Consider the following 26,309-nt stretch of genomic DNA (forward strand, 5'->3'; position numbering starts at 1 on the left):
TCCTAACCCAGAGTGCCCACTACCCTTTTCCACCCTTTTCATCTTAAGTTGTATTTATTAAAAAGAACCATCCACCTGTTCTTATCTTCTTACATAGTAAAAAATATTAATTGCTTGCTTGAGTCATCTTGTCATATAATGTACAAGCCAATGACACAAAATACCTTGCTTCCATGACAGACTTTTGCAGAACGGGGATAACTGACTACAAGTCACACACCTTTCCCTGCATCACTTTGCTCATGTGTAACTGTGAATTTAAATATCCACCTCTTACAGGTATCCTCAGATGAGCAGCAGCTGTAGTCTGAAGTGAGTCAGCATCTCTCATGTTTAACTTTCCTTCCTTGTCGTTGTGAAGCCAGGCCCTGCTGTTGTTTTTTCCTATGTCATCCCTCAGGAGCTTTCTCTTTCCTGCGTGTAACCCACTTCTCCTGCCTACACACAGTTTCCAGCGAGGAAAGGGGGAGGAAGTCTGTGACAGACGTGGGAGGAAGCTTTCCAGAATAAGCCCACGATGCACTGCAAGGCTAATTTTGACTACATCACAGAGTACATCACCTTAAACGCACTCTGTCTCACAGACCACAGATGGTTATTGCTCCCAAACTCAGGTGTTTTGAGGTCACACAAAGGCAACTGTTAAATTATCCAGCTGTGATTAAACACACTCTCTAAGCAGTTTATCCTTTAAAGCTTTACATCTCCTTTTAAAAACATGCCCCCTCACCTTGGAAAGGTACACTCTCCGCCTCTCTGTCCATTTTACTGGCAAGCTTTATCTGTCACACCTTTGATCACCTCACAAACAGAGACGATAAAGGACAAAGGGTGAAAATACAGAGGACCATCCTTCAAAATAAAATCTCCCACATTTTATTGTGCAGGGATATGTTGCCATAGCAACAGTTAGGCTTTTCTCAAGAGGTGCTGCTTTTGTTTTTTGGGGTTTGTTTTTTTAACGTCGTTTGCCTGTGATTGCTTATCGCTTGGTTTGCTGTTAATAATAGCTTATGAAAACGGATGAAAAACAAATAAAAGCGGTTGTGTTCCTATAGTCTGACCCCAGCGGGGGGCGAGGGGGATTTGCTAACAAGGCTGGGTAGTTTTCATCCAGCCCAGCTCACAGAGTGCATTAATTGCAATCTGTAACCAATTTGGTTTGCCATATCGTTTTTGTTTTTTTGTTTTTCAATTAACTGCTTGAACAGCTTGAGATCAACAGTAAGCCTACCAGCATCATCTGAAGTCATTTACAATCAGCATGCCTCCAACTTGAAACTTTTAATTAGGTTGCCTTCCTACTATCCCTCTGCTGTCACTGTGCAGGGACTCTAATCTGAATGTAAAACTAGTGAAACCTTCATTCGTTAAATGAAACATACTGAAATGCATTTTAATGAAAAATTGTGTCTTACGAGTCATTATTGTGTTATCAACCATCCATCCAAGTTTGAATGACAATGAACATAATTTGTGGCAAACAGGTTATCACGAAGGAGAAACATCTGAAGTCTCTCCGCTGGTCGTTCTGCTCATAGACCTCAGAAAAATGAATATGCAAATACTGAGATTGCAAAAGCTAACCTGAAGCCAAGGCATGGATCCAACTGCTAATAACATTTGATACAACAAATTAGAATACTTGAGATGACTAAACTGGATCCAACTGTGCCGCCATGCGAGTTAATCCCTTCTTAATCAAACTTGCAAGGAAGAAATCCAGCATTACTTTTCCTCAGGGACTCTACTCACTTTACTTACACATTTATTTTCACATTATTTATTTATTTATTTCATTTTTGCTTTAAAAGATTATGTAAATCATTGATTTAATTATGTCCTGTTATTGAACACTGGGGCGAGCTCTTTATTCTCTTGAGGACAACCAAGGCTATGTGGGACCCAGCCCAAACATGTTCACATGTGTTTTGTAGACTTGGAGAGAGCATTATTACTGGCTATGGAAATCGTGTACATCATTGTTCTTTGTATGCTGCTGCTAAATGTCCATCTTTGCATATTCGCAGACTTTTCCATTGGTTGATCTTTATCTATAAATCTCTCCTTGGGCTGGTTCCATCTTATTTATGTGTTTATATGTGTAAAAACCACAACCAATACAACCTTCGTTCGAACAAAATCATACAATTGATTGTCCCAAAAATCAGAACAGAACTGGGGAAAAGGGCTTTTAAATACGCTGCCCCTGCTTCCTGGAATAATCTGCAGAAGGAACTGAAATTATCAGAATTGGTTACCTTGCACACTCAGAAATTAAAGTACAGAAATGTACCTATAGGGGTACAATGGCTTGTCACTGGGGTGGTACCCTCTAAGGTACCGTTCTGTACCCTAAACTGTGGGTACTGATTTGTACCCTTGTAATTTGTACCTTTTACACGTCAAACCTGTACTTTAAAGGGCAAAGTTGTACCCTTAGTATAAAGTACAAAAAAGAACCCTTAAAAGGAGTACAAAAATGTATTTCTAAAGGTTCAGTATCTACACACAGATTTCCTATATTTTTCTTCTCAAGATTTGAAAAATTGAAGATACAAAGTCAAAAATACTTGTCACATTTATTACCTTCTTAAATACATTGCTTAACTGTTACATACAAACTGTTATCAACAGAGTATGTGTCATAAGCTGCAACATCAATTTCCTGTCCAGGTTTTAGCAACGTCCATTCACTATCAACTCTAACACTGTATGAATGAAAATGGTTGTCATATAACAGGAATGAGAATTTTTCCACAAAAGACCCACATTGTGTCAATATTAAATATGTACTTAATTTGCCAGAACAGAGGAATCTTCTCTGAATGCAGTACATCAATGACAAACACATCTCTTACACAGTATTTGACACTGTTCACAATTACTTCTGACACGCTGGAAAACTTTCTTAGCACTATCAACTTCAGAAAAGCCACAATAGACTGTCAGTGCTTGTTGCAGTTCCAGTGGTAATGACAAAAATGATGTAGTCACACTTTTTCCAAAAACATTTTCAAATTCACCAAGTAAACTTTTGTTAGAAAACTCCCAGCACTGTCTGAACTGATGTCTGTTGCTCAAAGTTGTAGCAATGTTCATAAAATTTCTACAATTGCGGGACAACGTTTTGAAATACTGGTGCTTACTTTCAAATCTCATACACCATAACAAACGTAGAGGGCCGAACATTTCAATCAGTCTTGCATAGTGGATTAAATAATGACACTTTGGTGTAATTACATCCCCAAATACACTTTTCAGTTTTGTGAGAAACTCATGGACAAGCAACTTCAACAATAAAATATTCTCTTTTCGCACTTTTTTAGCCATTACAATCTCTGTTATTTCACGACATAGAAGAAAAACATGCCAATATTTACAATTAGGTGGCACACGGTCTGCCATCAGAAATGGCAGCAATCTGAACAGGCACCACTTTTGAGATGCTGATCCAACAATACCAACACTCTGAAGTCTCTCTGATAACTGTACTGGTTTGTTTGTTTTGTCATTCTGACCAATGGACATTTTTTGCAATTCTTCATTGATCTCTCTAATTGTAATATGCTTCTCAGTGTGGGCTTTACAAATCACTAGTTTCATAACTAGAGGAACTACACCTTCCAACAGATCATGCATCACATCAGGTGGTAAAGCTTGCGTAACACTGAAATAACTCAGTCTGTCAAAAGGACATGAACTATTTACACCATATATTGTTTTATCATCCGGAAATTCTTGGATTCGTGCAAGATGATACTGGTGAACCTCTGATGTTCTTAAAACAAAGCTTTCTTCCTCAAAGGATTGTTTCATATCTTCATAAGAAGCCATGCAATACCGACAAATTCTACCAGTGTTAAATGACATAGAAAAACCACCAATCATGTGAGCTGATAAATTATCAAAATTATAAAAAATTATAAAAAATTCATTTTCAGTACAAAATAACAGTGTATGAAAATGAAATAATCTAAAGTTGATATTAATTATGTATGGTGCTGCATAATTTTTTTTTTTATAGAATTTAACAACAATACTGTAAGAAGTTACATGAACATACAAAAAAAGGAAAGAGGGACAGATGAAGAAAGCAAGGTCAAGGGCAAATAAAATTTACTACTATAAACATGTTAAATGTGACAGCTATTTCCAAGTTCAATTCAGCTTTCTGACTTACACCAGTAGGCATCCCTAAGAAGGGGTACTTCTTCAACACATCTTCCACAGGCATACCATCTGCAATTTCTTTTTGCCGCCAAGCAAACGTTTGCTGCATACGGTTATGAACCACCATGGTATCTGGTTGCATCTTCTGATATTGGCACTGTAAGACCTTTAAGTGGGCGTCTATGGATAATAAATCCTCTCCTTGGACGCATGGTCCCTTGAAAGAAAGCAAGAGTGAGAAGAGAAAGTCAAAACAGATTAGAAACCCAACATAAGACTAAATATACAATTAGAGCTGACACGATCTGTGCATCACAAAGAACTCGTATCGTTTAAAGTTAACCGATACCATGAACCAATATTTAAAATATGGAAACTCTGAAATAATTTCACATAAAATCTTAATTGTTAACTTGAAATTTTAGTTTTGGAGTCATATTTAAAATGTTTTTTTAAATCTAGTTCACCCTCTTTTAGCGCCTTCCAATTAATAATTTTTTGTGAGGTAGAAGTATTAGCACTGGTACTTTGTATTAGCAAGTGCTCTAATCCAAGTATTGGTATTGTTTCGGTTTGAAAAAAGGGGTACAGTTGCATCCCTAATCCTTAGTTTTAGATGTAATAACAGAGGCAAGAACATTTTATAGCTCAAGATGTCCCTCACACCAACCTGACAAACATTTCTCTGACTTGTTCGTTGACATTTATTAGGCTGCCCTCTCCTCGTAGAACCAAACTTCTCCTTACAACGCCTCACTGCCTCACTGTCGACTAGTGGTGCCCGCTCTGATTTGAATTTACGTCTCAAAGACATATGCCATGTGTGCTTGTTGAACAGAAACATAAGTTACTGTAAAAACAATCTACACAAAATACACCCAACAAAGAATCAGTAAACATACTTCATACAAACCTACTGAGAGGCTACAGATTGTCTTACTAACAAAACAAGATCGAAAAAAGCTTCACTTTTACTTTGTAATCTTGAAGGAACCTTATGCAAATTTAAAATTTAACTTACATAACCATTTCCCTCACGATCCTTGAGGAAAGGATACTTCATTACCAGCGTCTTCACAGCTTGCACATATTCAGAATTTGTGGGATACCTGTAATATAAGAAGAAACATAAGTGTTAGAGCAACTGCTGACAAACAAACTTTATCAAGTGTGAGTTTATTTTCAATATGACAGATTCAGCTTTTTCTAAAGCAACAAGCTAACATTACCCTGATTAACTTACATAGTATACTGTGCCACAGCTTCATATAGAACTCTGATTATTGTGTGTCTGTCCCTTGGATTTTTATGGCACGGTTCTTTGTTGTCCAGTTTTAGTTGCAGATTTTTGGAAAATCTTGGAATTTCAAAAGAGGCTGGCAGTCTCAAAGTATTTTCATTGCTGTGAAAACAGTTAAGTGTTTGTTTTTATTGTATGAATTGAAGTATAAAACACTACAGTAACAATACATATGGTAGAAACAATGATCATATTAACTAAATCCTAAAAGTGCATAACGGCCAACATGTATGCTTCAGACATACTAACTTCATTATAAATAAGAAAATACCTTATTGAAGTTGACGAAGTAGATGGTTGCCAGTCTTCTGGAGAGACAGTCTGTAGAGTCAGCGTCACTGAAGATTCCTTCATCCTTGACACAAATTGGTTGAATTTAACCTGCTTTTTGAAGGATCCTTGGAAAAGGTATGCAACCATAGTCTCAGTAAGACCGCAGTCAACTGTGTCACCATCAACCTCATTGTCTGCAAGATAAATGGTAGTACAAACTTTAAATTCAATGTAAGGATATTTATCACCACATTTTTACATGGGTAAAAACCGTATATCACACACATTAAAACCTTTTGTACAACTTCTTTCAGTTCAAAGAAATATTCATTAAAAAAATCAGTAAATTAAATAAAATAAACCAAATTTTTAGAGTGAATCCTCTCGATATGCAAAGTTTTCATTTTTAAATTTAGATGTTTGTTTGGGACTACTGGACACAGGAGAGCAGAGTCCTGCATGCTTTTGTGCCCTTTCAAGTTTGGAAGAAAAAAAAAAAGACTAGAATGCTGTAATGTGTTAATATTCACTACTAGGGATGGGTATTGATAAGATTTTAACGATTCCGATTCCATTTTCGATTCTGTTTAACGATTCGATTCTTTATCGATTCTCTTATCGATTCTTTTTTTTTTAAAAAAAAAGGAGAACACTAAGGTCGATTAGCTCAGAGCTTTGTTTTATATCTTCTCTTTGAACAAGATAGAAATTTAGGAGTAACATGGCCTTACAAACCCAACAGTGAGATCTTGAGAGATCCAGCCTACGGCTCTTCAATGGGGTGTCACAGGGTCCCCAGGAAAAAAAAATTGTAAATGTAAAATAATAAAATAAATATTCTTGTGAGACATATCACATATTGACGGGGTCGGGTTATGTTAAAAAGTATAAATTGTTATACTTTGTTCATTGGTTCAAAGGTACCCCACACTTCTTTTTTTGTTTGCTTGTTTGTTCTGGTGTATTTTTCATTTGAACTGTTACTCTGCCAGAGTACTCATATTTACAAGATGGCATTGAACGCCCCATTGGTGTATCAGGAAAACTATTTTGTACGTATGTTCCTTGAAGGGGATTGAAGTCGTTCTTTTTTCCACCGCAGCGAAGGGCTAGGAGTAGGAGAGGAGCTGCTGTATGTTTTTGTTATCGAATCGATCTGATTGTGAAATAAAGCATATGCAGTGAGAAAGCAACTCCAGGAGTCATCCCTGCCTTAAAGCTGCAACATTCTTCTGTAGCAATAACAAAGTATAACATAAATTGTTCTGTGGCAATTACACAAGAATATCCAGTAATGTCCCTGCCTACAATTAAACACATTCACTTACCAAAAATCGGGGGCATCTGCTGTGGCAAATGGGTGCAAGCCTTTGACCACAAACTTAGACACTGCTCGGTGACATTAGTCTATCCTGGCCTGAAAGGAGACGCTACCGGTAGACTGCAGCGAGAACTGCCAGCGAGCGCCAGCCAGACTCTGTCTGTCTCTCTCATCATGGTCACCTACATGTACAGTAATGGCAGGTCTTGTAATAAGGCAGATTGCACTAACATAATATGCACTGTTAGTTGATTATTTACCTGCCGCATTAACGGGAGAGGACGTGCAAACGTTAGCGCTGCTGCTGGGTTGAGAGTCACGAGTCCGGAGCGGAATTAAAAACGCGTGTCATCGCGTGTTTTGTGAGCAAATGCTTTTGCATATTCGTAGTGTTTCCTCCCTTAAATGAAATATCTACTTTGCAAGTTGCCCTGTTGTCATCGGTTCTCATAAAGTATAATCAAACTTTTGAGCGTTTGAGCCGCTTAGGCGCCATGTTTCCTGCCAGGTAAATGACGCTCCGCAACGTGGTGACGTCATTCGGGGCGACTGGAATCGATAAGGGAATCGTTTGCAAAAATGGCAAACGATTCCAAGGAATTGAAACAGTGGGAACCGGTTCTCAACAAGAACCGGTTTTCGATACCCATCCCTATTCACTACTAAGGTGACTCCTTTCTCCAGATTTCCGACAGTTTTTGCCGTCTGTTCTTTCAGACCGATTACTTATAGCGATAACACCCGCAGGACCGTATTACAAGCTCAGATTACATGCTGAAAAAGTTCCCACATTGCTTAAAACGCGACTATCAAACCCCAGCTGCAACACCCTTGTTATATTTTAAACAAGTGCGGCGTCAAGATATTTCCTTTAAACGTTATATTCAGCCGCCCATGTGTGTTGATGGCCTTGGAATGGATGTAAAAACGTGATTTTATTAAACCATTAATACACTAATGGTAAACTGCATTCAGCTACCAGGGAATCAAATTTCGCGCCGTTCCGCTGCGCAGGGGTTACCGAACCCATAGACTGTGGCCGAACCACATATATAAGTTCAAACTTATACAAATACTATGTGTACACATTTTTCATTTTTCAGAACTGTGACCTCAACTTTACACATGAAACGTTTGTAAAAACGTTTGTAAAAAGACATAATTTGAGCTAAGAGAGTGCCGAAACTAGCTAAATTGCTAATATACGTTAAGCTAGGCTAAACCAATAATTAGTAATTACGCTACATTTTTCTTTAAATAAAACTTACCTCTGAAACGCTGAGCTTCACCTTCGGTGACATCTAAGCCCCACTCTTGTATTTTTGTTAAGAGTTCCTCGGTTGAAAGTGAACAGAGCACACCAGGACTTGCAAGTTCGTCATCCATCTCCGTCCGTTGATAAAACAAAATGGCACCTGCTGCATTTACAGAAAATTCTAGAATCCACCAGCTATTCGTTGAGTTTCTTCTTCTACTTTTTGTTTGATGTTGTGAGGATGGGCTCAACTCGCACTTCGAGTTCAATAAGGGTGCTTTTTTGCAATTCATCCAAATAATTATACTTTAAAAAAAAACACTCTCTTAAAAAAATGTTTAAATGCATTTTTACTTTTTTTTCTTTCAAATAAATTCATCGTTCTTAAAGCAGCTTAAAAATAAGGGGGGTTCAGGGAATACAAAAACAACAACAGCAATGAAAATAATAAAAAATAAAATAAAAACACTAAAATATATGCTTAAATCAATACAGTTGCAAATAAATTACTGTCAAAAAGAATAAAAAAAAACTCTAATCAAAAAGAGCTTAATCAACCTGTACTTTATCTTTTGAAAGAATGGGTACAAATAAGTACTTTTCACAATTAAGGAACATGTATGTACCTTTCAGATGCTAAAAAAGGTACAGATAGTTCCCCCGAGGTCCAATATTTGTCCTTAGACTGTATTGATGTCATTTTTGTACCTTGGGGCACAGTAATGTACCCCTTCCGTACCCCTATTTCTGACTGTGCAGTTGTGTGTCTTATTTTGAAATAAATATTTACGTGTTACCATAGCAACCAGAGAGCATTAAGGGGCAGAGAGGAGGATGTTATGCTCAATGTTGTTGGCGCATTTCCGGAGGACACTGCTAATAAAGTTACAGAATTACACAGTGAATTCGGCCTTTATTATTATATTTACAAAATAGCACAGTTTTTGTCTTGGTCGTATCATTTTATTTTGTTGGATTTATCTGCAACACCCTAAAGGCTGGTCTGTGAAAATATTGTCTGACATTAAACCGGTACGTGGCGCAAAAAAGGCTGGGGACCGCTGGTGTAGAGGGTTGCTGCGACCCATGAAGATTCTAGGAGTAAGGTGAGATGAAAACACAGGATTTGCTGTTTTCATTATTTTCAAAACTAAAAAAAAAAACTAACTAAAATCTAAATTCTACCTAAAACACTTTAGTAGAAGTTAATTAAAATGTTTTATCACTCTTAATTCTAGTTTTCAGCTTGGTTTCAGTTAATTGTAATAACCTTGGGTGTTAGCCAAGTAGATATGTATGTATCTATATGTATCTATAGTAACAGTTGACCACTGACCCTACCAAGCAGTTCCTTCCTGTCTCTCTCTCCATCGCTCTCTCTCTCTAAACTCTCACAGTTTTCAGCTATTTTAGGGCCAATACATCAGGACAGTCATTGGGAGTTTATAGAAGTGTACCTACTTACTTACTTATGTAACACTCTCATTTTAACATTTAAGCAGACTGTTCAGAGCTTACACTTCACAAACCATTTTCCTTTAAAGCTTTTAATATTCACTTCTCATGAATCTCCACAGTAAAGACAGTAGTTCATGCAGAACTGATAGAGGGAGTGAAAGAACAGTGTATATGAATGAATGTCAAAAAATAAGGTTTAAATATGTTACAAGCACAACTCTTAGTGATGGAGGAGGTAGTCAGTTGTAGAAGTAGCAATAAAGCAGTCAAGTTTCAAAGATGAAAGTGCCTACTGAGCAGCAAATGTTTCCTAGGGGAATTTTACTTTTATGTTTTTGGGTTACTGCAATAATATGTGTACTGCATTTGACTGCTGCAGATGTTAAAGGTTCAGTTCAATTTTTTATTCCTCTCACATATTTGTTACGTAACATTTTTAAAAACTGTCTTATCTGTCAAATTACACCTATTAGTATGACTTAGGCAGATGTGAAACATCTGGGTCTAAATCTTACAATGACACGTTTCAGGCATCAGTAAAGTTTTTTTTAGGATTTTGCATTAGACGGACTGATTTCCTCTTATTACTTATGGTGAGTAGTGTGTCAGCTTCTTTAGACTACATATTTGCAGCAGCATCCAACAAGCAGGAAAAGTGGCAGTGGAACAGCAGAAGTAACTACATAAATGTTGTATTTGTCAGGATGGAAAATAATGTTCAAAGTTCTTTTACACATTTGACACAGGCTTCACATTTATATGGTGGACTTACTCGTAGTAAAGCAGCCCTCCTTTGGATGAATCCTGTGCTCCATCTCAGCTGTCAGGATTCATCCACGCTGCCCTCACACACTGACGGGAAACAGGTAGGATAAAAATTTCATCTCAGTGTCTGACTGAAGTTTTTGCTCGTGTATCAGAACATATCAGTTCTTTTTGGCTGCCCTCTTCGTCTGAGTGGGACAACAAAATACCCTTAGTCTGTATGATGTTTGCCAGATTAAGCAACAAGCTCTGTGTGTGTTTGTCGATTATTCGCACTCTGCTTGTTTGCAGCCCACATATTTGTACTGTCTTGGTGGACGGTGTTGGTGATTTCTGATCTAGCTGTCTAGGTTCATATACTGGTGACCACACACAAAGTCTTTCACACATACACATATTAGTGCTTGGTCTTTTTCTTAGGCTAAACTAACCACATGAGTTTCAAGCTTTGACGGTCTCACTTCTCATTCACCTGATTTGGTGTGACACTTGCTGCCAACCTGAAATTTGCATGTAAAAGGCTTAACCTTTCAATCACCACCACAGGCACCAGCTGGTACAATCCACATCAGATCATTTAAATACTCCAGCTTGGTCGCTTGATGAACAAAGCATTCTCTAAGAGAGAGGGTTGCTTCTGTAAGCTGTCATTTAACATCAAAACAAATGACAAGTTGATCAAAAGAGTGATTAGCCTGTTTCATATGGTCAAGGACAGCTACATTAACGTTAGCCGCTAATTGAAGCTTTGTTAGCTTACCTCTGACTCTCCACATGTTGCTGCCATTGTCCGTATCTCCAGCACCTGTGGTACCGTTAAAAAAAACAAACAAGCGCTGCCACACTTTCAGAACTTCGTCATCAGCTTGGTACCAAAGAAGCAGTTCCCTTATCCGTGTTATCAAAAAATCCTGTGTTCGACCATATGTCTTTCACCCAAGAATCAAACCACACATTTTAACTGAACCTAATGGTTGTAAACACACCCATGGATACGCTGGCATCCAGAATCCAATAAGCTCAGAATAACAACTGCCTAAACACGTCTGTCACAGAGACACTCCTTCACCGTGACAAGGTGCCGCTAGGACAGACTGACAGGACACATTATCACTATAGACAGCGGCATGTTGTTTCATGCTGTGCTGGGAAATCACAGCAGTTAGCATGCACACATACTATCTAGGTTGTTACCACAGTAACCAATGAAAATAGTTACACGATGCCTGAACAATTGAATCTGACGTGATCGCACGCTGTAATGTGGCACGGCATGCGTAATCACATACAGTACATTCACAGCTAAATGTATGTGGGTGTGACATGCAAATTAGATTAGAAACTGGTGTTGGGGAGTTTGTGTTTACCAGGGAGAAAGGGTCTAATAAAAGAAATGCATTGAAGGAAATACAGGATGCAACAATCTGGTGTTTAAAAGTCAGGGATCTTGTGGATCCTGACATTACATAAATGCCATGCTGAATTACTGGAGTACCATGTTAAATGTATGTGAAAATGTATGTGAAAAAGCCAACTGGATGCCAAAACAAATGCCAACATCAAGCAGCTCCTGTGCCTGATCTGCATAAATATGTTTGCTTCAGCTTGTTTTTACAGGATAATCTGCTTGGGAGAAATCCTGCAAATAGACTAAAGACATCTATATTCATCACCATCATGGTCCTGCAGATTACAAACGGGTTGTACATTTAGAATGAAAGAGACTGTCATCTTGGCTACTGCACCAACAACATTACAAGTGAAATGCAGCAGCAATCTTTGAATGTTCTGAAAAAACACATCATGTGATTTCTGCTTTAATCCTCCTTTCAAGTCTGTCTTAGAGGTTGGGCTAAAATCTGGGAAAAGGCTTCAGTAACCTCCTACACCAGGTTGTTTTTCAGTGGAGTAACCTATTTTTCATTATTTAGAGGTGAGATCAAACACATGGTGTGTTTATTCTGCTCTACAACTGACCCCGTGTGTACCCTCCCTCTCTCTCTGTGGGTGCACATAGGCATTTAAGCAAGGCATTGTTTATTGGCCAACAGCTCTCCCAGCACAGTCTGAATCAATCAGGGTTTGGCTCAAACAAGCCTTATCTGGTAAAATCCTCTATTGATATGCATGTTTGAGTTCAGAGAAGAAAAGACAAAGAAAAAAGACACCTCAGGAGAGTACCAGCTATTAGCAGGAGAGCTAACTTAACATGGAGGAAGCTAACAGCAAATAATCAGTAGTTTATAAGTATTTCACCCGCTGCACAAACAGCTTTTCCTTCTATCCTCTCAATACTTTTTGAAGGATGCACAAACTGGACTCAAGTGAGATGATGCAGCTGAAAAGGGTGGATTCAGTCGCTGCCCTCTGGAATGCCCTCATGCTAATGTTAAGTCTAATACTTTCATTACACTTATAGTGCCTTAATTTGCTGTCAGTCAACTCAATTAATATTATTTCATTTCATCTCTCTTGTTAGCTCCGGTGAATACGAGGACTGCACTCACAGTGAGACTGAGAACAGGGAAATAGTGTGGCTATGCTCTGAAACCCATTCTTCTATATAACTCGGGCCACACAATAACAGTTTAGTGCTAGGGGTGGGTTTTAATAATCGATTCATCGATTAAAATCGATTCTGGCTTGGATAACGTGATATCGATTCATTAAAATCCTGAATAGATTTTTTATATAAATGTATTTTGCCCAGAATTCCAGAATCTCAGGTGAAACGTCACAAATTTTTGACAACCACCAAACATTTAAAACAGTAAATAAGAGCAGGAGCACGGCTTCTGCACAAAGACGTAAACACAAAGCGTGGACCTGCGGATCAAAATCAGTGAGATGTCGCCTTTCTCACCTGACAGCACGGACACGGTCGGGGCTGAAAGCCGACAGCTCGCTGATTCTGATGTTTCGGCGGGTCCGTGCTTTGTGTTTACGCCCTTTTTGCACTGATTCTAAAGCTGTTAGTTTGATCTCTCTCCAAACAATATTGATTGAACCAGCAGCAAAAGAAGATCCAAACTAAGCTTCACATAAACATTGTCATGGACTCCCTCTGACTTTTGCTGTTTTGCTTCCACCACAATAAAATCACACTTCATGCACAGCTCTCTCTCTCTCTCTCTCTCTCTCTGAACAGTTTCCCGTCTATCCCCGAAATCAGTTTTCTGCATTATTTTCTTGCTTGTTACGCACAAGTCTACTGTTCTTACAGCGCTGTCGGCCGCTTTTTTTTTTTCCTTTTACTTACTTCCGAAAAGAAAACCTAATTTCTCCCGTTCAACAGGCTTCTGAACAAATTTAAACTTTTTAAAATTATGCAAAACGCTTAGCTGTGTCTCTAATAAAACTGCTGTAACTTCAGAGGTAATATTCATAAGTTGATTAATAGTTTTCTTTCGTTTTTGATCTACTGCAGAATATTTTTATAAAATCCCAGAACAGGAAAACCACCTTCATGTTTTTCTGTGTTTTATCTTCAGCTACTTTGACACAAAGGCATCTGCTGTGATGCTCACACCTTTGATAAAGTCTTGCGTGTGTCAGCTTCCTTTTTATAGATACAAAAATATGTAAATGTACTGATCTGAATTATAATATTTCTGACTGTCTGAGGCAAAATTTCCCAGATTAAAATCGAATTGAATCGAATCAAATCGAATCGAATCGAATCGAATCATGGATCGAATCGATTCAGGACCATGTGAATCGGAATAGAATCGATTCTAGAAATCAGTGACGATACCCAGCCCTCTTTAGTGCAGCGTTGAGTGCAAGCACGTTTTTGGGGAGCACTCCTACATACTGTGAACTTAATGACACCAGTTCACATGCTTATAGGGACAGCAGTACTGGTGAAACATTTTCCAGTAAATTGGGCGGGTTTTGTTTAAACAGAGATATAGCTTGTTGTATCGTAGGCTAGTATGTGTAGTTTAGGTTTGTGAACTCAAATGACACTTAAATACTTTGGTTGATATTTGAAATAATATAAATGTTACAATGTTATAATGAACACACTTTTTTCAGCTATAATAAAAAGACATGTCAAGAAGGCCCCAGACATTCAGCATCATTCAGTGGTTCCAAATTCCACCACCAGGAAAAGGTAGCTTGAATTCATAACAGCCAGAAGCACTATCGAGTATATTGCCTTGTAATTAAAATACTGGGAAACCTGGGTTATGTGGTGCTTGGATCACTGCATGTTTCATATCTATTGCCCCATCACAGTTGGGGAGATTCCACTTCTCTCAAAGCCCAGAGCGATCTCCTTTCAATCAGGAGCTTTTGGCACAGGAAGACATTCGTCCACCAGTGTCACAATGTTTGAAACGGACTCAGGCGCAGACCAGAAATCCTTGGCAAAAGAGAGTGCGTTTATTTACAGTGAGACACCAGGTGCAAATATATATACAGTGTGGCAGGGAAAGGGATCCGGGGCTCCAGGGTCCAGGGGAAACAGGGATTAATCTTATACAAACTCCTCTCTTCGGCAGATTCCAAAAACACACACGCTCTCTCGGGTCCAGGGCAGATCTATACACACACACACACACACACACACACACACACACACACACACACACACACACACACACACACACACACACACAGAAAGTCTCCAATCAGCTGGGATTGGCTGCAGGTGTGCCGGTGAGCACAGGTGCGTGGGCCAGGGGCGGGAGCCCGTAATGAGCACCGCCCCGGCAGAGGAGAGAGAGAGAGAGAGCAAAGCAAACAAACAAAACATGTTGCCTATCACAGAGTCAGCCAGCGAGGCACGGGGACCATGATAGCCAGGCTTTCCTATATCGCCTTGGTGACATCTGGCACAATGTATATCACAGTGGAGATGCCCACCCCGTAACTGGAGCCAATCATGTTGAAGGAGTCACCAGACTAATAACATCATTCAAGTTCAAGTTTAAAAGCTTAGAAAATTGTTACTTTGTTATACCTGGAGTCACCAGTATTATTACCTTAATAGTATCAATGAAACTGACTCCTACTAACCACAGTCATTTAGTAGCGTTTTTATATGGGCTATTTTATTTAGGCCTATTAAAAAAATAAAATCACAAACAAGTGTAACTGCTATTAAAACAGAGCCAGAAAGTCTTGGTAAACAATTTCAATTCATGAATAGCTTCTCAGTCGCCTAATGCTAAATGCATTGCTTTATTCTAAACAGACTTAACAGGAGTGTTCGCTTTTCACATTTTATTTTTACATAAATTACCCACCTCAGACAAATTGCTGAACGTTTCTTTGGAGAAATTGCCTCTCAGAAATTTGACCGATCCCGACAAATCCCAGTCCAACTCTCACCAGCAGAATGTTTATTGAATCGCTCATTGCTAAGTCGAGAGTACACTCGGAACCTGTCGGAGCTCCTTCACAAACCTGAGTGGCTCATGCAGGAGCTGCAACCTGTTTCTTGTAATTCACCTTCTTCTTTATAGATGACAGGTTCATGTTGAAAGTAGTGGTTGTTCTCTTCAATATTTCAAACTTCCACTTTATGTCCTGGTAACAGATGTTTTTTGACTGTACTTAAATACCATGAGTTTATTGCTTTAAGCTTCAAACTGTCGTCCCTCACCGTGAGTGTCAGCATCACAGCTGCTCTCTGTTTCTTTTACCTGATGTTGTCATGACTATTATTTCACATTTAGCTCAGCAGCTTGGTATGCCTGCTGATCAACATGCCAGGTATAAGTAACAATCAAACTTCCATTTTTTGTCCATCGTCTGACAACCGAAACGGTAAAATATGTTATGAGAGCAACATCACCGTGAATCGGACTCCATTAAATGATTTCGTAAATGATCACAGAGCTTTGGGACATCTTACTCCTTCACTTTTCTGTTCTTTCGTATTTATTCTGCTATGTATGTAGAAAGACATAGTCCCAAACTAATGAGTAGAATCATTAAGATCCAAATACTTCCTCAACCATACTTTAATTTTAAGTCCAATGCCTACAAAAGGGAGACAGTCGTCATGGCCCAGGTTGGCACACACTGGCTAGAATGGCAGTGCTTATTTCCTGTAGTGCTGATTGAGTCTGCAGATATATACAGTATCCAAGATGTAAATACAGCTGAGCATTTTGCCATATCCATCTTGGTGTTTTGAAACTGGATATCAACAGACAAGGTCTGACAAACCCACAGACACTGCACACTCAAATGCAAGCTAGTAGATAGAGTCACCCCAAAGCACAGCCTGCTTTAGCCTCCTTTTTGACCCTAATGGGACCATCAAAAACATTGTGCTGTATTAAATAAGCCTTGCGATTGATACCATTAACTCATCAGAAAAGGCTTCATGTACATAAGGGTTGTGCTCTCACACACTTCTTGACAAAGACTATAAATAAATAAATACATTCAATGTTTAATTTCAATATCCAGCTAATATTCATTCGCTGTTCCTTGATTATGCTAGGCTAATCATTAACCACTCTCCCTCTCTACATGCAGTAAGAGCTGCACAGGTGGATACAGGTGGATGGTGCTACGTTAGCCTCACAGCAGTGCTGGCTACTACAACTTTTCTGGTGGGAATCCAGCTGATTACAGCTGAACAGTTTTTAAAATATTCAACTTTACAATTGAATTTTGAGTATCAGTTGAAAGCACTATTCGGCACACCTAAAGAATAATCTGTGCATAAATCATTTGCTACTGTAGTTTATACATAAGATTCCTTCTTTTCTTGCATTGTACAAATGAATAGCACCTTCCTTAAAATTTCACTAAAATAGTTGTATCAGTAAGGAAAAGTCAAATATCTCATATACAAATTCTGAATGATAAAGAGTTCAACCAAAATTGTAGTTAGTCTCTGCTGCCTTTACAGCAGACAGTTGCAGAATATGATCAATTGGAACTGAAAACATTTAACTATATGGATCACAATACACACGACTTGGAATATGAAATAGATCCAGACAACAACTTTTTCTCATCTAACAATAACAATTGCTGCTACTATACAAATAAAGACTACAATCAGAGGATTAAAACTGAGAATAAATTATCAATTATCCACTTTAACTGTAGAAGTCTCTATGCTAATTTTAGTCATATCAAAGAATATCTTAACCAGTTTTCACATCCATTTAGTGTCATTGCCTTATCAGAAACTTGGATCAATATGGAAAAAGGAACAGACTTTGAACTGGAGGGTTATGAATTCACATTTATAACTAGGCGAAACAAAGGAGGAGGAAGAGTGGCCTTGTATGTGGACAAATCCTTGAAATTTAATGTGGTGGAAAAGATGACGATGGTGATTGATAATGTACTAGAATGTATTACAGTTGAAATTTGTAAAGAAAAAAGTAAAAATGTAATCATTAGCTGTATATACAGAGCTCCAGGTAGTAGTATTGAGACATTTAAAGACTGGATAGAAGAAACATTTATTGAAATAGCTCGAAAAAAAGTTTTCATTTGTGGAGACTTCAATATTGATTTGCTAAACCCAAATAAACATAAAACCACTGAGGAATTTATAAACACAATGCACTGTATGAATCTATTCCCTAAAATTACTAGACCTACCAGGATTACATCACATTGTGCAACTCTCATAGACAACATTTTCGCAAATGACATTGAAAATAAGACTGTAAGTGGACTCCTGATTAACGACATAAGTGACCATCTGCCAATTTTTACAATCTATGATAGGAATTACAAGATCAATAAAATGGACAGTAAAAAAGAGTACAGACGAGTAAGAACAGAAGAAAGAATGAATGCATTTAAAAAAGATTTATTGAAGGAAAACTGGGGTGAAGTATATCAGGAACAGGACGTTAATAGTGCTTATAATGAATTCCTTAGAATATTTACATTACTGTACAATACCAACTGTCCAATAAAGCAATATAGTAGGAAACAGAAATATATGGACTGTCCATGGATAACAAAAGGTCTGCAAAATGCATGTATAAAGAAAAATGCTCTATACAGAGAGTTCTTAAGAACGAGAACTAAAGATGCTGAAATCAGATACAAAAGATATAAAAATAGGTTAACTAATATACTTAGATTTAGTAAAAAGGAATACTATAAGAAGCAATTAGATATAAATAGAAATAATAATAAAAGATTATGGGAAATCCTGAACAGTGTTATAAAATGTGGGACTGGACAAAAGAACTATCCCAAGTATTTCATTTGTAATGACCATGAAGAATACAATATGGATGTTGTGGCAAATAGTCTCAATGAATTCTTTGTAACTGCTGGACCAAATTTAGCAAGAACAATCACTCATCCTGGGAAAGCACAGGAAAAACCCGATACACTGATTGACAGAAATCCATATTCTATGTTCCTCACAGCCGTTGATGAAAATGAAGTTCTTGAAATTGTCAAAAAATGTAAAAATCACAAATCTTTGGATTGTAATGATATTGATATGATAGTGGTTAAAAGAGTCATTGAGGCTATTATAAAACCATTTACATACATCTGTAATTTATCATTTCAAACTGGTCGATTTCCAGACAGAATGAAAATAGCAAAAGTTATACCTCTATACAAATCTGGAAACAAACACCATTTCACAAACTACAGGCCTGTCTCTTTACTACCTCAATTCTCAAAAGTTCTTGAAAAACTGTTTAAAAACAGACTGGAAAAATTTATAGATAAACATAAACTACTCACTGAGAGTCAGTACGGATTCAGATCAAGCAGATCAACATCATCGGCACTATTAGATTCAATAGAATACATCACAAATTCCATAGACAAAAAGCAATATGTGGCTGGGTTATTCATAGACTTGACAAAGGCATTTGACACTATAGATCATGATATATTAATAAGAAAACTGGAACGTTATGGTGTCAGAGGGGTAGTTTTAGATTGGGTCCGGAGTTATTTAAGTGACAGAAAGCAGTTTGTGAAAATAAATGGTGGTTGCTCCTTATGTATGGACATTGCTTGTGGTGTACCCCAAGGGTCAGTTTTGGGTCCAAAATTCTTCAACTTGTACATTAACGACATCTGTAAAGTGTCCAAAGTATTAAAAATGGTTCTCTTTGCTGACGATACAAACATTTTTTGCTCTGGTGATGATCTGCAGAATTTATTGGAGGATATGACTAATGAAATAAGTAAAGTGAAGTTCTGGCTTGATAAAAACAAATTATCATTAAATTTGAATAAATCTAAACTTATGTTATTTGGAAATAGTAGTTTAAATACAAATGCAAAGATTCAAATAAATGGTGTTGATATTGAAAGAGTCAGTGAAAATAAATTTCTGGGGGTAATAATAGATGAAAAACTTAACTGGAGAGCTCACGTAAGATATATTCATTCCAAAGTATCACGAAGCATTGCAGTACTAAACAAGGCAAAACAGGTATTCGACAGAACATCACTTCATATTCTCTACTGTTCACTGGTTTCACCATACTTAAGCTATTGTGCAGAGGTCTGGGGCAATAACTATAAAACCACATTACATTCACTTTTTACTCTTCAAAAGAAAGCAATTCGAATCATCCACAATGCAGGTTATAGGGAACATACAAACTCACTATTTTTGCAGTCTGAAATATTGAAAATTGACGATATAGTGAAATTCCAAACAGCACAAATTCTATTCAAAGCAAAAAATAAAGAACTGCCAGGTAATATTCAGAGTATGTTTTTTTTGAAAGAAGGAAGTTATAATTTAAGGGGTTTTTGTAACTTCAAAACAATGAAGGTACGTACTACAAGAAAAGGCTTTTGTGTTTCTGTTCAAGGAGTGAAACTATGGAACAAACTGAATATGGAATTAAAGCAATGTCCAAACATAAAACTGTTCAAAAAGAGTTATAAAAATATGATCTTCTCGATCTATAAAGAAAAGGAAAATATTTAAATTAAGTGAATGTCTCTATTTAAAAACAAACAAACAAAAAATTCATGATGTGATATTATAGTATATAGTATATCAGAAATCTGTTCACTATTTTTATTACAAATTATATCAGTAAGGAAGCTGACTAAATATTCACTGATAATTTATGGGACAGGGGTGGGATTAAATAAGTGTATACTTCTTCCCACTCCCTTTCAACATGTAAATTAATCAGAATGTTTTTTTGTATGTAATTTGTATAGTATATTTTTTTTCTCTCATTTCTTTTCTAAATGTACTTGTATATTGTTCACATGTTGAAATAAATTACCAATCAATCAATCAATCAATCAATCAATCAATCAATCAATCAATCAATCAGCATAAACTGTGACAGGATGGATAACTAACCTGTGATTGGGTTTGAAAAGCAAGAAGTGTACCTGATAATGGTTAACAACATGTGACGTGATGTTTTTGTGTAATGTATGTATGGTCGGAGGGTAAGATGGCGCCACCATTGCGTGCAATAGGTCGGCAGCCTTAACCCTCTCAAGGCAGGCGTTGCAGATTTGCAACAGTTAAAAACTAACAACCTGATTACCCCACATACATATTTTATGAGGTTTTTTTACTCAGAAGTATCACTGCAGGACTGTGCATTAGCAACAAAAAGTTTAATTTGAGCCTGAGAGGGTTAACCTGAAATTTCCCCTGTGGGACTAATAAAGGTATATCAAATCAAATCAAACTCTTTCTATCCATTTATAATGCAGCTGGTGACATCCTTCCTGTCTTCTTACACCTATCGTCTAACTCAAAAGCACTCTGTGTGCTCACTGGATGAAACTGAACATTTAAACGCAGCAGTAGGGCTGTGCGATATGACCAAAATCTCATATCCTGATATAAGACATCTATCGTCCTGATAACGATATAAATCACAAAAAATTTACATTTTCTGAAAGTTCTGTGAATCTCGGGCAGCTCGACTTGCGTGAAGTGTTTCCAGCTGGGCGTTGTATACCTGGAGTCGAGTGTTTTAACCGATGCATGAAACGATACATTTTTAGACATAAGTTGTAACGGCCGCCGTTTTCTTTGTATTTATTACACGGCGTGCTGCGGGGAAAAGCCTGTTCTAGCGTTTGACTCTAAGGTTTATTTTTTGGCACCTGGCGGCTCTTTTTTACTTCTCATCCGTAAACACTCTGCATCTTTCACGTAATTCAGTTTATTTTGAAAAGTCTCAACAGGATCTTGAGCTTTATTGTGAAAGGTTTATGTGGAAAATAAACAAGCGGACACGCGATGGTTTTACGGTCATTGTTGCAAACTACAACCCATAAAAACAGGCGCTTGTCCGTCTGTAGTGTGGTTATATTAAATATAAGAGAAAGAGAGAACTTTAAGAAATTAATATAACCACTACAGTGACCATCAAAACCATGAAAAAATATTGCCGTAAACAGTTTATTTTGCGACACCACAAAACAAACGATAGTATAAAATGAAACGATAGATGTTTTTATATTGTCATCCGATATATATCCTTATATCGAACAGCACTGCACAGCAACACACAGTTCTCACTGTGACATTTTAATAAAACCAGTGCTGTTCCATATTCAACTGCTAAACTTGAGCAGCACACTACCTAAAAGCCTCTTTTAGCACTTTAAGTAATATTCTGAGGATCTGGTTTCAGAAGCTGATAATGGGTTTTATGTTTGTGGCTCCTTGTGGGATGATTAGAAGGACTGGCAGTAAGAGCTGCCATAGCTGAACTGACACTGACAGAGAAAGCTAAAGAAGCTCAGACTTCACATGAAGAAAATGCTAACACAAAGTGTGAAACACACTGACAGGTAATGTTTGGGGAGAGCCATGTAAAACTGCCATATTGAAGAGAGGTGCACACTTTGGAAGGAGTTAGTTAAAGAAAGTTAAAGAGGAACTTCCTTTGGATAGGAGTTTCCGGACAGCAGGGCCTTTGTCTGCTTTACTTCAAGCCAGCCACAGTATACTCTATCTGACATTTACATAGCCTCTTAGCTGTAATAGCTTGAGGTGCAATAGCTCTTCTCAAGAGAACATGTGGCAAATTCCAGTCTTACTATATTCAGCCTCTCCGGCTGACAGATCCACAGCTCAGCTCCTCGCAGCCGGCTGAATCACCTTGTTGTTCCCAGCTGAAACCCTGCCACTGATCAGCCTGAAGATTAGATGGGGCTCTGGCATTCCTGGCTGCCCAGCTCCATCTGATTTAGTGCTCCAGACAATAACAGGCAAATGTGCTTCTGCACAAAGCAGGGAAAAATGAACATGTCTGATGGCTTATGGGTTGCACTCTATTGTGTGAATCTGAGCTGACCTCTAGATCAATAGGCCAGGAGGAGGAGAGACTACATCCCTCAGCCTCCAGAGATGCAAAGGCTGCTCTCTTCACTAATCTTATCTCCGCTGTATGCAAACAAACACACCATGAGCTATCATTATTAAAATGCTTTCAGCAGACAGAGACTTCGTGGTAGGAAATCACAATGAGGTGTAATTATCTTGCTGCTGTCACCAGAGCTTCTTTAAACTATGCTGCTGCTTGCCATCATGCTATGCTATATTAGCATTTACATATTTTACACAAGACTGAAATTACAAAATGCTCCAGCGCAGCTGTTCCTGTGTCTGTGCTCGCACCCATGAAGTCAACTGGCAGCCTAAATCTGCCAGCACAGGGTCCAGGTCCTGTAATGAGCGAGCAGAGACTAAATCAGTTGTGGCTGATTGTTGGCTGAGGCTGTTGGGGAGCAGTTGGCGTCTCTCTTATCTGTATTTAAAAGGCAAACAGATCGCTTGTGTTTCCCTCCCTCTGGCTGTCCTTATGGTTTTTATGTGTCATTTATTCGAGTGTGTTTGGGCGTGTCTGTGTGCTCAGCTGGCAGATGCAGTAAAAGTGAGAACACTGCCGCTTTTAAGGGGGAGAAAATAGAGCACCTTTTTCTTTCTCCTGCTCTGGCTTTCACAACACTCCACCGGTCCATTAAAACCCAAACACACTGACCACCTATCAAGCAGGAAAAAGCTGCTCCATTGTGATGAATGGAGAAGTCACCTAACGTCAGGTTGCCTGCCAATTTAACCTGTTTAACGACAAAACTAATCCTTAGTGTCAAAGCTGAAGTAAATCCTTATGTGTGGTCGACAACATGACAAGATGCTCTTATATCAGGATGCAGCCATTCACAGCATTTTCCAGTATAGTATAACAGCTGGTTATAGCCAGTATCCGGTTGTTCAGTGATGACGCGACGAATCCTACTTCCGGGTCTAAAGTAGTCTGCGTTTAATATGGCTTTTGTGTTGTTAACATGTTTAATGTTATGTATTTTCTTCTATTTGATCTCAAAAAGCTCCTAAAACAGTCAGTGATCACTGTTGACCTCCCTCGGCTTTTATTACTGCTAATCATTTATTTAAGCTCAGTTTTTAAAACCTTAGGATGTAACTACAGCCCAGCCCATGCAGCAGTATATGAATGACTAACCTCGTATTGTGGATGGATTATCTAAGTTGTTCTCCTGGCTGAAGTTTGGTCCTTTTACAGCATCCTGCCATGCGATTACATTTGTTCCTGACCACCGAGAACACTCACGTTAACTTTTATCGAGTGGAAAAAAAGTTAGCTTGTTTATATTATGCTAACATAGCTGTGTCGCTAGCGGTCACGTAGCATATCATTATATACCAGCTAGCCAAACTTCAGTAACCCTACAAACGTCACTGCTTTTTAGTTTTCTGTCTTCATTTATGCTGGAAGTGATAACAGAGCTGTACGTTTTAATTTGTTTCCAAAACCCCGCAGTCAGGACATGCTATATTGTATTTAGATAGAAACTAGCGAGCTAACTTCTAACTCCGTTAAATGTCATAAATTCCGTTTTCATGGATGCCTGGATGTTAAACTCAATTGTTACACCTGGTAGAGCAGAACGCTGATCATTTTATTAAAGATGAAAGACTTTAGACAGTTTTTCAACTCTCAGTAATGCCATAGTGATCGTTTGATATATGGACCTGCAGCGGAGTTTAGGCCCAGACCCGGCTAGTGACGTCAGACTGAACAACCGGATAGTCACAGGATTCCATGAGTTTTGTCATTTCTTCTTATTTTGTGGTCTGCTTCCTTAAGAATTTGGCTAGGTGCTGGTCACCAAAAGGTGGTGGATTTTCTGTTAAGCTGTGTTGAGCAACAGTCAGAGCTGCACACAACCATCTGGACACTGCTCTAACACAGAGCATCATGTATGACTAGTAAGTGTAGCGTCATGTAGATCTAGTATCACAGAAAAAGGACATTCTTGTGTTGGACAAAAGGTTGAGCTAACTTAGCTAGCTGACTGTGTTTGCTAGCTCTTTACCAACACCAATACCATCACTTAAACTGACACATTACAGACTGGAAACTGTGCTTATTAGCATATTTTACCCTCACTTTTTGTTCAATTTAAAACAAAACGGACTGTTGGACTGACAGTGGCTGGTTCAAAACTGTGAACATAGTCTCCAGTTTCCAGTCTCATTGCTACAGGTATATAAAATTAAGCACCTAGTGATGCAACAGGTTCTCATCCCAACACGTAAAATAGCTACGATTGTGACAAATCGTCACTATTTTACGCATTGGGAATGAGAGTAGGCGGGAATAGGGCTGGGCCATATCATATCGTTCACGGATATCGAATATCGGTATAATGTTGCGCAACGATAAGAAAATGAAATATCGCGATAGAATATGGGTAAAACGTGCATGAGCGCACTACACATACTCGTTTTCATACGCACATTTTCGCACATTTTCATACATGCATGGCGGCGACAGAGAATGAGAAGGGTGAAAGCAGATCGTTGAATGAAACGGATGAACCAGAATCGGTTTGTAAAAATGCTGCAACTGCTGCTGGAACTGGTTTAGCTTTCGTCCGTCAGATACACAACAAAGCACTATTTTTGGTAGAGCATGCTAGCGGGCCGTCGTTATTACCGTGTTTTTTGGAAAATGCGGCACACTTAAAATCAATCCTTTGATTTTTCTGAAAATCGGCAGTGCCCCTTATAATCAGGGGTGCACATAAGTGGTCCGCAGGTGCGCATTCACTGTCAAAATAAAAAACGTGCACAAGATAAGAAGTTGCAACGCGCGTTTGTGTACATAAGATTTTCTGGAGGAGGACAGACATTTGTTTAAAACTCTTAAAGATGTCGAAGAAGCTCCTTTAAGCAGTTACTTTGGTGTTCCTCCACCTCCAAAGAAATGTCAGAAGGAGTCCGAACCGCAAAAGAAGCGCGTATTCTCAGAGAAGTGGTTGCAGGAGGTGAGCTGGCTTCAAAAAAAATGATGAATGCACAGAGATGTGGTGCAGAATATGCCGTGAAAATCCCACTCTAGCGGACAAAAACAGTGCCTTTTATGTGTACGCAAACGCGCGTTGCAACTTCTTATCTGGTGCACGTCTTTTATTTTGACAGCGAATGCGCACGTGCTTATAATCCCGTGTGCCTTTTGTATGAATTCTGGTTGTGTTTACTGACCTCGAAACAATTTTATGTACACGGCGCTCGAAAATCTGTCAAATGTTTTAGTACGACTTTGATAAGCTACAAACCCGCACCGCTTGATGGATTGTCGGAGCATTACGGCTATCGTAGGCAGGAGCCTCGCGGAGTGATATGTACTGTGTTTCAACATAATATTACCGTATTGTGTGTGTATAACCTCTTTGTAAGTTTTGTGGATATTATACATGGTTATGCTGAGGATATGTCGGCCAATTTCCACTGGAAATGCCTTTTGGTTAAACTGTCAGCAAGGAATTTG

The 26,309-nt window shown here is 38.3% G+C and overlaps 2 protein-coding genes across 7 annotated transcripts in view; both read right to left on the bottom strand.

Moving 5' to 3' along the window:
• klhdc8a (kelch domain containing 8A) overlaps positions 1-26,309 on the bottom strand; it is a 71,741-nt gene that overhangs the window by 34,307 nt on the left and 11,125 nt on the right. Inside the window, exon 1 of one of the 5 annotated variants that reach the window (XM_080302141.1) lies at positions 11,306-11,599. The exons of the other annotated variants lie outside the window; for them this stretch is intronic. Coding sequence (XP_080158267.1) covers positions 11,306-11,321 — 16 coding nt within the window. The 5' untranslated portion in view covers positions 11,322-11,599. Of the gene's footprint in view, positions 1-11,305; positions 11,600-26,309 lie in introns of those variants that run through there. 5 annotated transcript variants of the gene reach the window in all.
• Positions 1,173-9,619, bottom strand: LOC113022997 (sterile alpha motif domain-containing protein 3-like). 2 transcript variants are annotated; one of them, XM_026169015.2, is made up of 6 exons: positions 8,336-9,619; positions 5,745-5,940; positions 5,417-5,575; positions 5,195-5,282; positions 4,844-4,999; positions 1,173-4,390 (listed from the first exon to the last, which is right to left on the bottom strand). In XM_026169015.2, the coding sequence occupies exons 1-6, from the start codon at positions 8,613-8,615 to the stop codon at positions 4,103-4,105; spliced, it is 1,167 nt and encodes a 388-aa protein (XP_026024800.2). In that variant the 5' UTR covers positions 8,616-9,619; the 3' UTR covers positions 1,173-4,102. The 2 variants fall into 2 exon arrangements, with proteins under 2 accessions (XP_026024800.2, XP_080158261.1); XM_080302135.1 differs by lacking the exon at positions 8,336-9,619 and adding an exon at positions 7,328-7,749 and having other exon boundaries at positions 5,745-7,249.

The sequence above is a fragment of the Astatotilapia calliptera genome, chromosome 5 (genome assembly GCF_964374335.1).
Source record: "Astatotilapia calliptera chromosome 5, fAstCal68.1, whole genome shotgun sequence".
Classification (NCBI taxonomy): Eukaryota; Metazoa; Chordata; class Actinopteri; order Cichliformes; family Cichlidae; genus Astatotilapia; species Astatotilapia calliptera.